Source organism: Microcebus murinus, chromosome 16 (genome assembly GCF_040939455.1).
Source record: "Microcebus murinus isolate Inina chromosome 16, M.murinus_Inina_mat1.0, whole genome shotgun sequence".
Classification (NCBI taxonomy): domain Eukaryota; kingdom Metazoa; phylum Chordata; class Mammalia; order Primates; family Cheirogaleidae; genus Microcebus; species Microcebus murinus.
The window spans coordinates 38,143,802-38,160,000 of record NC_134119.1 but is presented as its reverse complement, the minus strand read 5'-3'; the positions used below and the strand labels follow the sequence as shown (position 1 = coordinate 38,160,000).

The 16,199-nt window shown below is 49.7% G+C and overlaps 1 protein-coding gene across 5 annotated transcripts in view; it reads left to right on the top strand.

Annotated features, from left to right (window-relative positions):
* The window catches only part of PTPRT (protein tyrosine phosphatase receptor type T), a 1,014,822-nt gene that overhangs the window by 964,912 nt on the left and 33,711 nt on the right, over positions 1-16,199 (top strand). For all 5 annotated transcript variants that reach the window (XM_012781110.3, XM_020281830.2, XM_076011129.1 and 2 more), the window contains 4 exons: positions 6,149-6,185; positions 7,623-7,720; positions 10,850-10,966; positions 14,833-14,987. In XM_012781110.3, coding sequence (XP_012636564.2) covers positions 6,149-6,185; positions 7,623-7,720; positions 10,850-10,966; positions 14,833-14,987 — 407 coding nt within the window. The remainder of the gene's footprint in view (positions 1-6,148; positions 6,186-7,622; positions 7,721-10,849; positions 10,967-14,832; positions 14,988-16,199) is intronic.

Below are 16,199 nucleotides of genomic sequence, written 5' to 3'. Positions count from 1 at the left end.
GGAAAATCAAAGCATCAAGTTGGCAGTGGGGGGAAGCAGCCAGGGAAGGCTTCCTGGAGGAAGTGACATCTCCATTCTGCCTTAGAAGATGACTTAGGGCCAGCCAGGCAAGAAGGATTTATAGTAAACTAAGACTTATTGATCACCTTTCACGTACCAGCATCTCCTTAACTAGTACCACAACCTCACAAAGTAAGTGCCATTACCACCCATTTCCAGATGAGTAGCTGAGGCTCTTGAAGTTACGTAACTTGTCCAGGTTACACTGCCAGGAGGTGGGGGAGGAGGAAGCAGGAGTTTGAATCCAGAGTGCTTTTCTCACCATACCCTGCTGCCTTCCATAATAGCAATAAGCAATGACAACACCAACTGGCTCTTAATGAGTCATTCTTGGGCCTTATGATGGGTGGTTTGCATGAGTCAGCTTATCAAGACTTCTTAATAACCCTTAAGGTAGGTGTTTTCATTCCCATTCTTGGGGGTGGGAAGGACTGAGGGTTAGAGAGATTGCGGAGCTTGTCCAAGGCTGTACAGCTGATCAGTGGCAGAACTAAGATGGGAACCAGACCTGCCCGACCCCTAGTGCAGTCCTTTCTCCTGCCTCTCCCCACCCACTCCCAGATCCCATTTTGTAGCCAGAACAAGGCAGGGACTTGGTCACACATGTGGATCCAGGTTGAATTGATTCCTTCCATTTCTCCTCGACCTTGCCTGTGACTAGGTAGACAGGACCCTGAAGGGCCACAGGCCGCACAGGGTCTGGCGTGCTTGCATGGCTGTATCCAACATTTGTCATCTGACTAGAAACCCCCAGCAAAGTCGCTTTCCTAGATAGACACTCGATCCAAATCTGAGTGAGCGTCTGACTGCAATCAGAGCCAAGAAACACTGTGGGATTTTATAGGCAACAAATGAAATTGTTCTAAATGCAAGTGAATCTCTGCAGCACCAATACCAATAAAGCCTCCCATTTCTCTCCTGTTCTGGCATTACAAGGAGTTTTGCAAGCTTTTAAAAGTGGGAAACAAAAGGTCTAGGAGAAAAGCAATTCCCAAGGTCACACGACTAAACTCTGGTTCTTTGCCCACCTAGAACACACCTTCTCCCTCTCTCTGTGAGAAGCAGATTGTGCAGACGGGACAAACAGCCTCTGTTACCGGCTGTCTTCTCATGGGCTGGTGGACTCTGGGCTGAATCTCGGTGGTTAGAATTAAAGGCTGACAAGACTAAAGTCATGAATCCGTCCCTTGTTGGGCCTGTTGAATCCAGTGCTTTCTGCTTGCTAGCTTTGTGGTCTTGGGTAAATCACTTACTCATTGTGCTGTCTGTAAAATGAGATAATAACGCCACCCCACAAGGGTGTGATAACTAATGGAAAGTATCTGCCCAGGTTCCAAAAAAGAAACAGAGGTTCTTGTTCTCAAAGGAGGAATCCAAGAAGAGTTTAATAAGGATGGGAACAAGATTAAGAGAAACCAGAAGTGTTGGGTGCAGTATCTCTGGGCTAGCAACAGCAGAGAGCTCTTACCAGCCCTAGGCCTAGACACGAGGAGAGAGTAGCTGTACGAGAAGGCTGCCCTTCAGCAGCTGTAGGCTGGGTAGATAGACAGAGCCCAGCCACAGTGACTTGGCAGAGAAGGACCCGGAAGCACATATATGCCCCAACCCCCTCCTGGCCTCTGAGCCCTTGGTTCCTGTCCCCATTGGCCAAACCCAACAAGAAGCAAGAAGACTTGTGAGACCGTCGTGTGGTCCACACGGATTAGCCTCCCAGGGCACAGAGCAGAGCGTGGAAGGTAAGAGAGGGAAAGTGGAGGGACAAAGAGAAGATACCAACCACAAGCACCACCTGAATACTATTACCATTTCAGGGTGGAGAGCGGAGGAACCCCATCAATTGTGAACCTATTATATGCTCCAGCAAAGTCAAAATTCCTGGTGTCTCTATGGTGATTCCTGGCAAGATGACAACCTAGACAGCTCTCTAGGTCCTCACTCCTTTGCCCTGCTTTCTGCTCTAGCCAGAATCCTCCCTGACACTCCAAAGAGCTAACTGCCCACGCTAGAATCATTTCTCCACAATTGGATCTTGACGATTCATTACAATGACTCCATTGGGATAATGAGCCGGATGGGGCCAGCCCTGCCTGTGCCTCCGGAGGCCGTGGTCTGCTACCAACCATCCCACTGGCAAGTTTGTTTGCACACCCGAAAATGTATTGGCCACTTAAATCTGTTATAAATTACCAGCCTGGAAATAAATATCGTATCTGGGTCCCCAGTAAGTAACAGATGCACGAGTGCAGAGTGAGATAAATGCGTTTTGGATGCAAACCTCTTTCCCATTGCTCACAGACAGATGGAGGCAGGCCCAGTGCTGGTTTGCAGTCGATCGGCGTGCTGTGTAGGTGGGACTTAAATGAACTCAAAGTTCTTTTAAGGTTAGGAAGTTTTCTGTACTAGCTCTTGGCAAATCCCCAGAGGAGCCCCAACTGAGCAGTACATTTCCTTTTATCTCCTTTGCTGAGGAGTCTCGTGGTTAGAATGTTTTCTCTTTGGGGACTGCGTGGGATTTTGGAAGCCAGCGAGGGGTCTCTTTGCTCAGATGCAGGGTGGGGACAGGCGTGCAGCATGCGTGCATTCATTCGGTGTGTATTTATCAGGGCCGATGGCCCAGGCTGACTTCTGGGTGCTGAGGACACAGCTCTGAGCAAGCCAGACACAGCCTTGCCCAAGCGGAGCCCCCGCTTAACTGGGGGGGTACAGACAACAGCATGTAAATAAACGAAGAACAGTGTGCCATTTGTTAATAAGCACTCCGAAGAAAAATAAGCTGGAGAAATTGGAAAGAAGCTGCCGGGGTGGCGGGAGGAGGGCGCTCTCTGCAGAAGTGACTGACAACCAAGAGAAGCCTGGATGGGGCGAGAGCGAGCCACGAGGGCATCACACAGCAGGCACAGGGAGCGGCCAGTGCTCAGGCCTCCGGGTGGACACGTGGTCGCTGCTGCTGAAGAGCAGTCAGCATTGAGCAATGGGAGAACTGGTAATGTTGCTGAAGGCATGAGATGGGAATGACAGGGACTATTGAAATGCCCAATCTAGGCTGAATTAAGAAGCAAAGTCAACTCCCATCTGTGCACAGAACACTTCTCTGGCCTCCCCGACTGGGTCCTCAGAGCTCCACCTCTTCCCCTTGGTAGCCCTCGCCCCAATCTGCTGACGTCTGCATGCGGCTCAAAAGCAGGACCCACACCCGTCAGATCCACTTCTGCATTTGTGGTGCCTGGTACGTAGCAGGAGGCACTGACTTAATTCCTGCTGATGCATACTGAATGGCTGAGAGAACAAGTGAGCGCACAGAATGGTGAACCCAAGCTCTCTAGCCCCACAACCGAAATGTGAATTTTCTTGCCCAGAATTTTGTCTCGTTGAATTTCAAGCACTCGAGACGCTTCTAAATCGTGGTTTCTTCCAGGGTCTTTTGTCCTCCAGCCTCGACACTAAGGGGGTGGCCCAACTTCACCCTGAAAACATATTTCCACCAACCAGCCTTTGCTGAAAACTGCACCCAGCTCTGGGTGGCATGTCCCAAGGCCCATGAGGAGAAAAGGACAAAGAATTCTTGCAGTACACGTGATTGTGCTCATCGGGCACGTGCAGAGCCTTGCTGGGCCACTCGGGAGGAAGGCGTCAGTGCTGCCTTCCAGAGGAGGTCACATTTGAAGAGTGGTGGGGTGACGCTGGAGCATGGGGTGTGTGGGGTTGTGGGAGGGACCAAAGAGGCCCGCCTGGAAGTGTAGCTGGAGGCAGATGAGGACACAGATAGATGACTAGTCCCGAGCTGAGGCCTTTGGACATGACCGTGCAGGCAGTGCAGAGCTGTTGCAGGCTTACAAGCAGGGAAATGCCGTCAGGGTGCAATGGGAAGCCCACTGGGGCAGGAAGCAGCCGGCTGCAGGGAAGGCTGGAGGCAGGGAGGCCAGCGAGAGGTCGATGCTGTCGCCCAGGCCAGGGAGGGTAAGGGCTGTGAGAATGATTGATGGGCGTGGCAGAAGAGGGTAGACTTGAGAAACTTCGTCATCTTTTCAGGCTCTTGGGGACTATTTTCTGTTCCCAAAACTACTCAAGAAAACCCCTGAGTATAATTCTTTCTGTCTGTCTGGGCATACTGTCCATCTTGACTGGGAGGAACAGGTGGGTCTTCCTACCTCCTGTGTCTAAGAGAAGGGCTGTTATTATACTCACAGAAGGGAGGGCTCGGCATTCCAGTATCCCCCAACTGGCCCGCATGGACTTTTAGTCTTGGTAGGCGCACAATAAATGTTTGTCAAATACATAACAAAATAATAATAATAGCAAGAGCATATATGCTAAATCTCTGAATAATGCCTGGTGCACAGTAACTGTCATATATTAACTCATTTAATCTGAACAACACTATGATGTAAATACCGTTATCCTCATTTTATAGGGAAAAAAAAAATTGAGGCACGAAGGGTTAAGTAACTTGCCCCAAACCACACAGCCTAGAAGAGACAGAGCCAGGGTTAAAATCCATGCACTTGGGTTCCAGAGTCCATGGTCTGTCACGTAACCACTATGGGATGCTCCTGTCTAGTTGATTTGTTGACATCTTGTTGATTGGGAATTTGCTCTGATCTCACACTGTGCTAGGCTCTGGGGTAATTTGAAAAAACAATTTAGTAGGCAGTGTTTGTCCTTAAGAACCTCACTAAGTAGGTAGGACCACTCTAGCAGAGTTTAAGTGCAGCTGTTGATTGCTGTGTGGTTAATCCAATAGTCTTGGTCATGACACTGGCTTTGGGTTGGTGCTGACGTCCAGCTGTAGAGTGTGCTCAGCAATTGGAAGGTGCCTATGAGCTAGTTGTTGAGCAAGCGAAAGACTAAGGAAGTGAAATGTACGGGGGACTTAGAAACTCATCTTTAAAACAGAATGTGGGTCCAGAACTTTAGAGATGTCACTTCTATGGCACCATGGACCGTACAGATGGCAACCCTGGCTATTTCCTGAAGAAGGAGGCATTGAGGCAGCTCATCCACTTCAACAGGACAGAAAGGCTGGTCAACAACATTTAAGACAAAAACAGTTGTTCATCAAACATTAGGGCTTATTTCCTCTGGAGATAGTTAACTATAAAGGTTAAGTAGACTTTAGGACTACCAACAACTCCATAACTGCCATTTGTTTATATATATATATATATATATATATGAACGAATGAATATATATATATTCATTCATTCACTCATTTATTCATTTAATAAACACTAATTTCATTCATTGTTCTGCATTAAATGCAAATCTGTCCATCTCCAAAATTTAAGCCTCTGCTCAATATGATATACTACCTCTCTGTGACAAGAAAGAAGACTCTCCACATATGCCATGCCCAGGCAAAAGAAGGGTCACCTTCAACCTCTTCCCCAGTGACCAGGGTTATGGATCACCAGAGTAATCTCACACCAGAGCACAGCAGGGCTTGTCCAAGCACATTGAAATGTGCAGGGAAATCAGAACCTGTGAATTAGCAAGTAGCTCTCTGGGTCTCCCAGGCACATCTCCACGAGGTTCTCTCTGTACCTGGAACAGAGGTACAGAGAGCCCAGGCATGTGGGCATGGAGAAGCAATGAGGCATCCTTCCCAATTTTCTTTCTCTTATTGTTAATGATGCAAGGAAGGGGTCAATGACAGAATTGTTTTCTTCCATTTTCTTCTCTGGGTATCCCAAAGGGCCTCCTACAGTGTTCTCTATATAATCATGGCTCAGGAAAGACTTTCTGATGGTTGATGTCCTCCCTCAACCTGAAGACTCCTTCTCCACCTTTTGAGGGGTGCATGAGGAAGAGTGATGCCCACCCAATGGTTGCCCCCAGTGCAACAGGCTGCAAGGCAAGCCTGTGTGGGCACCTCACAAGCAACTGTGAGAATAGCTCACATGCAGAGACTTACTAAGCAATATAGAAGCATTAGCTTATCTAATCTTTGCCACTTCTCTGGGAAATGGCTAGCACTATTCCAGTTTTGCCTACGAGGAAACCAAGGCTTTGAGAGGATGTTTGTTGATTCTGTGCTGTGTGCAAGCTTTGACTGGAGACCCTTCACTGTGCTTTTCTCCTGTCACCTAGGGATACCATCGACCGCGGCACTACATCGCAACTCAAGGTAAGCGCCCTCCCTCCACCTAGGGAGAGACTTCCAGGGTGGTCGGAAAGAGGGCCCTCTGGGAAGTCACTGTAGGGTTGCTGTCCTTTCCTCCTGTGTCTGTCCCCCCAACATTCCGTCTGCACCAAAGGCCCTGGCCCTTCTCTGGAGGAAAGGAATGAGCTTCTTCCAGCAAGGAGCCACACAGAGGAAGGCCACCTGAGGTCTTTGGGATTGCTCATTGTTTGTTTGCAAAGGAAAGAGGTGACAAGTTCAGCTATAGGAGGCAGGGGTGTGAGTAAGAGAGGAGGGGACTGTCACCAGGAAATGGTCAGGAGGGGGGCCCCAGGCAGGGCAGACCAAAAGAATGGGCTGGAGGCAGGTGACATCAACACCTACCAGAGCCGGACCTGATGGCTCCTTATCTCCCCGTGGGTGTGGGTGTCTGCCCATAAGTGAGGTGCAGCCAGTTGCCCTAGAAAGCAACTTGGCAGTACATCCTCACAAGGCTTAAAAATGGTCATACCTTTCAAACCCTTCTAGGAAAAAAATCCTGCAGACAATTGTATGTGTAGACAATGATGTATATAAAAATATTCTTCACAGGGTTATCTATAACAGAGAAAACAAGTGAAAAATCTTAAATGGCCAACAATGGGTAGATTGTTTAAATAAAATATGGTCTCTCCATATTATAAAAAACTATGCACCTCTGAAAAATATTGTACCTGGTAAGAATTTTTAAGGGCATCAGAAAATGCAAATGATAGCTATGATGCTTATTGCAGTAAATATATACATATGCATATAAATACAGAAAATGGTATACAAACTTTTATATCAAGCACTCATATTACTTTGGCAATTTTAAAAATAATATAGGCCCGGAACATTGAAAGAGTAATTTCCAAGGAAATTGCTTTGGACTGTCAGATTCTATTTTCCACCCCTTGTCTTTTTTTCTTTTCTTTTCTTTTTTTTTTTTTTTCTTTCCTGTTCGGGCTCCAGAGAAATGCCTCCAGCATTTGTCAAGCTCAAAATGAGGCATCTCCTGTTTTTGTTCTCAGCACCCGGCAGCTCTCTCCCCTGCTAAACTCTAACCCCAATTGCCTGCGTATCTCTCACTGAGGTTCTGAACCCAATTTTTGAAAACTCCCCCAAGCCACACGCCATAATATTGTCCAGAGGAGGAGACGGATGGCTCTTGTGGGAAGGGTCTGAGCAGGAAGAGGACAGAGGGGAGACAGGGAGCTGCTCACATTCCCAATAGATGCTTCAGACTTTTCTGATCTGGCCCTATCAGGCTCACATGCCTGTCTCAGGCCCCAGTGTCAGCTACTCGGTGTCTTAACCAGGACCCCCTGGCCTCAACGTGGACTAAGCAACCAGGAGGGAAAAAACCTCCTGACTGCTTCCTTGCGCTTACCGGCTTGACCCTTTCGCCTTCTCTGTTGGCAGGTCCGATGCAGGAGACGGTAAAGGACTTCTGGAGAATGATCTGGCAGGAGAACTCTGCCAGCATCGTCATGGTCACAAACCTCGTGGAAGTGGGCCGGGTAAGCCTCTCTTGCAGGTGCCCGGGCAGAGGACGCTGGAGGTGCGCCCTCCCGCGTCTCTCTGTCCCACGCCTTGTGCTAAGCGCCTCCCGGTCAGTATCTCACCCTCGAGGCGGCCTGTAAGGGAGCCCTCCCCACTCCTACTTCACACTCGAGCAGTGTCCTTTCCCTCCCAGTCCCCTCATCCCTTCCCCCACCCTCTCTCTCCATTGATGGCATCATCTCTCATCTATTTCGAAGAAATGAAAGCCATCGGTCGTGAACTCCGTCATTGTCACACCACAAAGCTACAATCCTCCTCGTATCTACAGCCATCTTCTTGTCCTTCCCCTCTGTCGTCAGGTTCGACCGTAGGCAGCGGCTGTTTATGTTGACCCTAAATGGTCCCAAATCAGCCGTTTCTCATGGCTCCGCCTAAGACCACAGAAGCCGTGTTTCCGCCCTTCTACAGGCGAGCCCGGCGCCTCGAATCACGAGTACTGCTTAACGGTTTTCTCGTTTGCCCCTCTCCCTTGAAAAATCCGTCTCTTTCTCGTTGCTAGACTGTTCCTCTCAGCATGCAAACATGCTCAGTACCTTCCACCTTTAAAAAAAAAAAAAATGAAAACAGGCAAATAAAAAGTATCCTCTTGTCCCTACATTTTGGCCAAACCTCAAAGAAGGCTCTGTCTCTGCACTCCTGTTTCCTTCTACCCACTCCAGCTTAGCTTCCCTCTCCCCTCCACCACCAGTGGCATTGTCAATATCACTCTCACCCTTCATGTTGACAATCCAGCCGCCACTTTCTCTTCTCATCTTACTCAACCTCTCAGCAGCATCTGACACTTTGTCACCTGCTCTTCCTCCCCTGACTTCTAAATCTTGGCATTCTTCAGGGCTCAGGCCTTGGTCTCCCTCTCTGCTCTATCTCTGCTCTCTCCTGAGTCATCCTGAACTAGGGCCCGGGCATGAACACTGGGCTGCCATTCCCGATCCTTTTGGCCTACTTGGTTAACGGCGGCATGCGGGCGGGCGGGCTGCTGAGTTTAAAGGCAAGGTGTGCAAGCGCTAGGACTAAAAGGGCCTCTCTGTATATCGTATGAACTAACTAAAGAGTGGGCAGGTAAGTTTTTGTTTTGGTGAGAACCAGATGATCCAGAAAGAGTTCTGGCCTCCGTGGTAGTGGGAAAATCTGGGCTGTCAAATTCCAGGAAAGGGGTGTGGACATCTCATGGCCTCATAGGAATGTAGGGCCAGGCGAGATGTTACCCCTGAGCCCACTTATATATATATATATATATATATATATGTTCCATGCCCCAGTTTTACAGATGAGGAAACAGATCCAAAGGGGTGGAGTAACTACCCTGAAGTCACCGGGCCAGAATCCGGACATGAAATCTGACTCTAGATTCTCATGTGGATGCTCGTGGTCTTCGCTCAGACTCTTCCCCCGAGGACTCAGGCCCCGGTGCAGCTGCCGTGGGCAAAAAGGCCATCCCGGGATTCGAGAACTCAAAGGCATAGCCTAGTCCTCGTTGGAAACAAATTCCCTTGATGGATAGACCAAGTTGATCTATCCATCTTGGTTGGATGTTGGGAGGAAAACAATCCCTTGGTGAAACTCCTGCTGGTAGCCAAGCACCGTGCCAGATACTTATTGTGAGTTATTAACTCCATTTATCTCACAACAATCACAGCAGCCAGTGTTTCTGGTTATCGTTCTGACAGCCTGGTTTGTATCCTGGCTCCATCCCTTACTGACAGTTGACCTGGGGCAATTTTCTCAGCCTTCCTTTACTTCTGATTCCTCATCTGTAAAATAGGGCTAATAATCATATCTACTTCATAAGGCTATGGTGATAAGTCATTAAAATTATACATGTGAAGTATTTGTGGAACACTGCGTAAGCAGTGTTAGATGCAGTCAGTAACTGTTAGCTGTCGCTATTAATAGGAAACTAAGGCTCAGAGAGGTCCCGGCACTTTCTGGAAGCTGCATGGCTACCGAGTGTTAGAACCAAGCAATGGCTCCGTTTGCCTTCAAACCCTGTTGCACTGTACCAGTGTTTCCCTAAGTGGGTTCCATGGGATGCTAGTCTGCAGGATGCGTAGTGAGAAGAGGGTTCCATGGTTAAATACGTTTGGGAAATGCTGTGTCCGCTGTGCCCCTTTTGCAGACTCGTGAAAGACGTTAGCAGTAGCGCGTTGAAGGAGCCCAGTAGTCCTGTAGCAAAGCAGCCTGTTTAACTCTGTGTAATCCAGCATTTCCCAAACTCATTTGACCACAAAACCTTTTTTTTTGTTTGTTTTTTGTTTCTCGTTTTTTTTTACCTAACACCTATTAGCACCCAGCGGAACACACTGTGGGAAAGGCCACTCTAGGCCGTGCGGCGTCCCCCGGAATGGTAATAATACTTTTGTTTTTTTAAGGGGAAAACCGTGATCTCTTTTTCCTCCATGGAGTGTGAATTAAAGAGTCGACCGTGGGGATGGCTTGTTCGTAGCACGTGTACCCACTGCCGGGGCAGAGAGCAGCTGCAGTCTTCCCTTGGAGCCTAGCCCTGCCGTCCTCTTCCCAACTCAGATCCTTCCTCCTTCCAGCCCCGCGGTTACCGCCTCTTAAATGGCGTCCCTGTCCTGAGCACTTCTGCTTCCACCTCCTCACCGTTTCCCACCTTTTATCCTCACCTCTGCTCAGCTGATGACGCTCAGCTGCTCCAGCCTGATATTGTAGAAAGGGGACTCAGCCAGTCCCCACGCTGGCCACGTGACCTTGGAGGAGTCACCCAGCTTCTAAACTTGAGTATTATTTTCATCCATAGAATGGGGATAATAATACCCACCCAACTTACCTTGTTCTACTTGATCACTTAGTGTGGCAATGCATTTGAAAATTACCAGGAGCTTTGCAAAAGAAGGTACGACTATTATTCCTAATGGCTCCAGTGCCTTTTGGAGTGAGCTTGGCCCTAGGCAGTTTGCTGACCCCTGGCCAGCTGAGAACCGCGCGGGCTGGTTCTCAGTCCACTGAAGTCGCCCTCGGGTGTATTTGAATGGGAAGGCCAGGTGAGGCGGCTGCTCACACGTAGCCCCGTGCTCACGCATCCTCGTCTCTGTTCTCTCTCTCTGTCTCTCACCTGGCCACAGGTGAAGTGCGTGCGATACTGGCCAGATGACACGGAGGTCTACGGAGACATCAAAGTCACCCTGATCGAAACAGAGCCCCTGGCAGAATATGTCATCCGCACCTTCACGGTGCAGAAGGTAAGCTTCCCTGCAGCTGCGGGCGACCTGTCCACCAGGTGAGCTGGCTTGTTTGTGCCTCCAGAACACATGGTGCCCGAGGGTCTGCTCTGTGCCCAGCCTGATGCTTGGCACCAGTGACAGATCAGCAGTTGAGGAAGACATGGATCCTGCCACAATAGAACTCACAATGTAGTGCGAGGCACAAACAGAATTCAACAGATGGATCAATGAAATAATGACACCTTGTGATAAAAGCCACAAAGGAACATGCAAAGGGTGGAGAGATAAATCTACAGGAAGAGGGGTGGTCAGAGGGCCCCTCTCAGGGGAGGAAGCATTTGGGCAGAGAATGAAGAAGGAGGAGCTGGCAGAGGATGAGATGGAAGAAATAATATCACAGACAGAGGGGGAAAAACATGCAAAATGTTAAGGGAAAAAATATCTTGACATGTTCCATGCCTGTGGTTCTCAACCGGGACGATCTTGTCTTCCAGGGGATATTTATCAATGTCTGGAAACATTGTTGGCTGTCACAGCTAGAGGGTAGGAGGTAGGCTGTCACTGGCATCTGGTGGCCAGGTATACTGATTAACATCCTGCAATGCACAGGACAGCCCCCCCAACAAGGAATTATCCTGCCCAAGTGGCAATAGGGCCACAGTTGAGAAATGCTGGTCTAGACAGGGGTGTAGGAGCTTGATGAACAAGAATGAGACTTCACATAACAATTATTATCATATTTACAATGTAATTATTATATAATCATTGCCATTATAGCATGATTATATCTTATATCAATATGACAGCTAACATTTACTAAGCACCTACCTACTAAACCAGGTGCTTTGCTAAGACTGAGTCTCCAGTGAAGACCAGCATAGGCCTGACCCACAGGGGACCTCTGGAGCAAAGACCACACCAGAGCTGTCCCTGATGAGGCAGAGAAGCCAGACTTTTGTGCTCCTGTATCAATCAGTTCACTGACTATGGACCAACCACTGGGGGGTAACCTTCAGCTCCTGTTAGCTGAGGGCAGGTCTCCAGCAAAGGGGAGAACCGCAAGGCACCAGGAGCCAACATGCCCTGCAGCTGAGGCCGAGAGCAATCACCAGGATCTGGGTGGGGCGCCATTGTCATTCGCATCTGTGGCTGGTGCCTGGGAAGGGACTGAGTGGCTGGGGACATGGTGCCCCATCCTGAGACCCAGACCCTGGGCAGGGAGGCCTTGAGAATCACAGCCAGCAAAGCATGCTGGGGAGTTAGGGTCCTTTCGTGGATTGTCTTTTTGTTTTTCTTTTCAACAACACTCCCCGTAGGGAGATAACCATAAAAGACTCCCCTGGGCTCGGCCACGGCACGCAGGCGGGGGCACTCAGCAAACACTGCCTGGCATCTTAGCTCAAAATCGGTTCCTGAGCGGGCAACCCAGAACTCGTAAGCAGGAAGTGTTGTGTGCCTTGAAGAGAGCCTGGTCCCATCCGGGCATTGGATCCCTGGAAAATAGTCACAGCGCAGGTGGGAGGGGCTCGACGGAGGGCTGCCCAGGACTGAGCTGATTTGGAGGACGGACGAGTGAAAAACATCCAAGTGTTTTGGGAGCTGCCTTCTCCTCTCTCGCTTCAGCTCACCCACCACTGCCTTTATCTGGGCCTTTGTTCTCTTCCTCCTACTCTGCCTCTCGTCTTGCCCCTGCCTTAGTTTGGTTTCCTGGAAGCGGATCCCGTGGCAGGAGGGTTTGGGTGCCCTGGATCCTGTGTGGAGGGAGCGTGTGCAGGAGAAAGCGGGTGAGGGAGGCCAGACAGGGCGGGGACCACAAACTCGGTCCTGGGGGTGTGGCCTCAGCTGGAGACTGGCTTCCACCTGCGGCACTGCGTGCTTGGCCCAACCTTGAGGCACGGGGGCCTTGGGTACGCCCATCCTGGTGACCAAGTATTCTGGTTTGCCAGGATAGTCCTGGTTTTAGTACGGAAAGACCCATGTCCTGGGAAACCCCTCTGTCCTGGGCAAACTGGGCAGTTGACAAAGCCAGTTGGTCACTCTAACTCTCCCACCCCTGCCCCAGGGGAGGGGGCCCCATTCAGCTGAGAGTGGCTGCGGGATGCAGCTTCCTAAAATATGAGTCTAACCACGCACTTCCCCCCTGTGCTGCCATCTGTGCAACCTCCTTACCACTCCCCAGTGCCTTTGAGACCAAGTCCAAAGGCCTCAGTGTGGATTCAAGGCCTCCCAGGATCCAGCGCCCACCCATCCTCCCATGCCCCCGGTGCCCCCATGGCCTGTCTTCCGCCTGCCTCAGTGGACTCTCTGCACACCCCATGCTGAGCCCTGTCCCCTGGCCCTTGCCCATGCTGCCCCCTGCCTTGGATTCCCTCCCTCTCTTCAGCTGGGTGATACTCATGCATCAGAGCATCCTGATGACCAGGAGCGCACACCTTGGAGCCAGAAAGCCAGGGTGCACGTTGTCACTTTACAACTTGCTAGTCGTATTGTGACCTTAGGCATGTTACTATTCAACCTTGTTTCGCCTCAGTTTCTTCATCAGTAAAGCGAAGACAACAATAAGAGGATTGGTATCAAGCTTAAGTGAATTAACGCATTAAAGTATTCAGAAGAGTGACTGGCACACAGTCAATGTTTAATAAGTGTTAACTATTATTTTCACTATTACTGTGTTTCAAGAGTCAGGTCAAGCATCACCTCTTCCAGGAAGCCTTCTCTGATTTCTCCTCTCCTCAGGTTAGGTTAGCTGACACTCCTTAACACATTTTAGTAGAATTATTCACTTAGGAGTCTGCCTTCCCAAAAAGGCCATAAGTTGTTCCAGGGACAAGGGCTGTGGCTTTTATTTCTACCTATCTAGTGCCTAGCATAAGGCTAGGCACAGATAAGCTTTGGTGAACTTTGTTCTTCTTGTTTGAGACAGAGTCTCACTCTGTTGCCCAGGCTGGAGTGCAGTGGCATCATCATAGCTCACTGCAACCTCAAACTCCTGGGCTCAAGTAATCCTCCTGCCTCAGCCTCCCGAGTAGCTGGGACTATAGGCCTGTGCTACCGTGCCCGGCTCATTTTTCTATTTTCTGTATAGATGAAGTCTCGCTATGTTATTTAGTTTAATCTATTTTTTAACTAAAGGAATGAACAATCAAACTGACTCTTCCTAGTCAATGCTCCCTACGTCTCTGCAGGAGATTGCTAAGTAGCAAAAAAGCAGGTAGGGGGAGCTGTATAAGCAAAGGCTCAGAGGTATGACCTGGCCATGGAATAGTCAGAAAACCGCTGTTTGGCCTAGAGTGCATTTTTGTTTGTTTGTTTGTGGGGCGGGGGACTGGAATCGATCAGAGCTGTAGGCTCTACCACTGCTCTGCTTTTATTTGTTTCACATCTTGTAATTCTAAGTAAGAATCCAATTAATAAGGAAGTCTGATAAATTTTTAAAATTTTGAAAGCCACAGAGACTATATCACAGCCAAGGCTAGAACACTAGAGGAAATTAGATCCCGATCACTGAAAGGCCTTGTATTACACTGGAAACAATTTGAACTTGGTCTTCAGGGCCATCATTTCTCTGAGTCTGTTCTACGGAATACACTTCCTATAAAACACCCGTCAAAGAGGGTCCCCTGGGCAAACACATGCTATATTGTCCTCTTGGGCATTCAGAATGTGGATGAGCGCACCGAAGGCTCTGAGAAGTCCTGCAATAAAGCAATCGGTTTCACTTTAACTAGCTCCACATTTCCCAAAGCTCCAAATGTGACTGATCCCAGGATCACTCTGGGCAGTGACATCTGTTAGCCCTGCGAGGGCCCTGTCCTCCCTGGAGGTTGCTGGGCCGGGTAAGGGTGGGCAGCAGCTGCAGGAACAGAGGCCCGCTCTCTCCTCAGAAAGGCTACCACGAGATCCGGGAGCTCCGCCTCTTCCACTTCACCAGCTGGCCCGACCACGGCGTCCCCTGCTACGCCACTGGCCTTCTGGGCTTCATCCGCCAGGTCAAGTTCCTCAACCCCCCGGAAGCTGGGCCCATAGTGGTCCACTGCAGGTGAGTCGAAGGTCCCCCACCTAACCAGGAGCGCCTCTGCAGCTCTGCTTTCTTGGAGAGGGAGATATTGTCTTTTCCAGTAGCCTTCACTCTTTGCCTTAAAGACTCCACTGCCTGTGTCCCCCGGGCCCAGCACTTTCAGATGAGATCCGGTCCCAGGTCTAACAACATCAGCAATAGTGCTCGCAGCAGTAGTCATTGTTATTGCCGTTGCCCTGAAATAGCAAAGTCTTTGGAGGTGTAGGCTGGGCGCTGGTAGCGCCTGCTACGCCTGCCGTGGGCAGATCACCCACGTCACTTCATTTACCTCTCATCCAGCCTCGAGAGGTGGACATTGTTATCATTCCCATTTCACAGATGAGAAAACTGAGGTGTGCGAGAAGGTAGACACGGGGCTGGGATATTTAACATGCTTTTCTCCGGACACTCACCCTCAGCTCCTTGGTGTGGCAGCGGCGTGCCTTGGCAGAAGCTCGCTTCTCTTCGTTTCTATTATTTTTAAAATCACGTGCTGGCCTGCAGGGTCCCTAATAGAGAGTAAGTGGACAGCACCAGGTTTCACCTTATTATGGAGAAGAGATATTTTCAGCTCTGACCTAGAAAGTCACATTGAGAGTGAGTGGCACGTCTTCGAATCCTCCCAAATGGAGATGAAGTGTGGTGTCAAGGGCATTCGGAACTGGAGGAGGATGGATGTGCCGACCGGAAGCTGGCCAGCCCGCGTCCCCCTCCTTCCCGGTGCCTCGCTCTTCCAGTACGACCTTGGCCAGCCCAATTCTCAGACCCTGTGTGCTCAGGTGATTGTGTCCCTGCCCTGGCAGTGTCTGTGTCCGTCGAGGGAACAAGGAAGACCCCGCAAACTGTGGATGTCCCAGAGCCGGCCCCCTCACACAGCGTCCATTTATCTTCACTGCAATTGTAGCCACACAAGCCCATTTCACAGCTGAAGCGATTGAGGATGAAGAGGCCTGGGCTTAGACACCCGTGGGCTCTCTAAGTGTTTTGCACTGATTCTCTGCTTTACATCTCAGAGCAACCCAAGGGCAATAGAACCTTAGCTCCAAAGCCCTATATCCCAAAGAGGAGCCAGAATAGGGATTAGAGAGAAAGAGCAACAATGGCGAATATTTATCAGGCCTTCTGCTAAGCCCCAGTGCTGTGCATGGTGGCCCTACATCTGCATCTCCATAGCAAGTCACCTGAATGCATGTG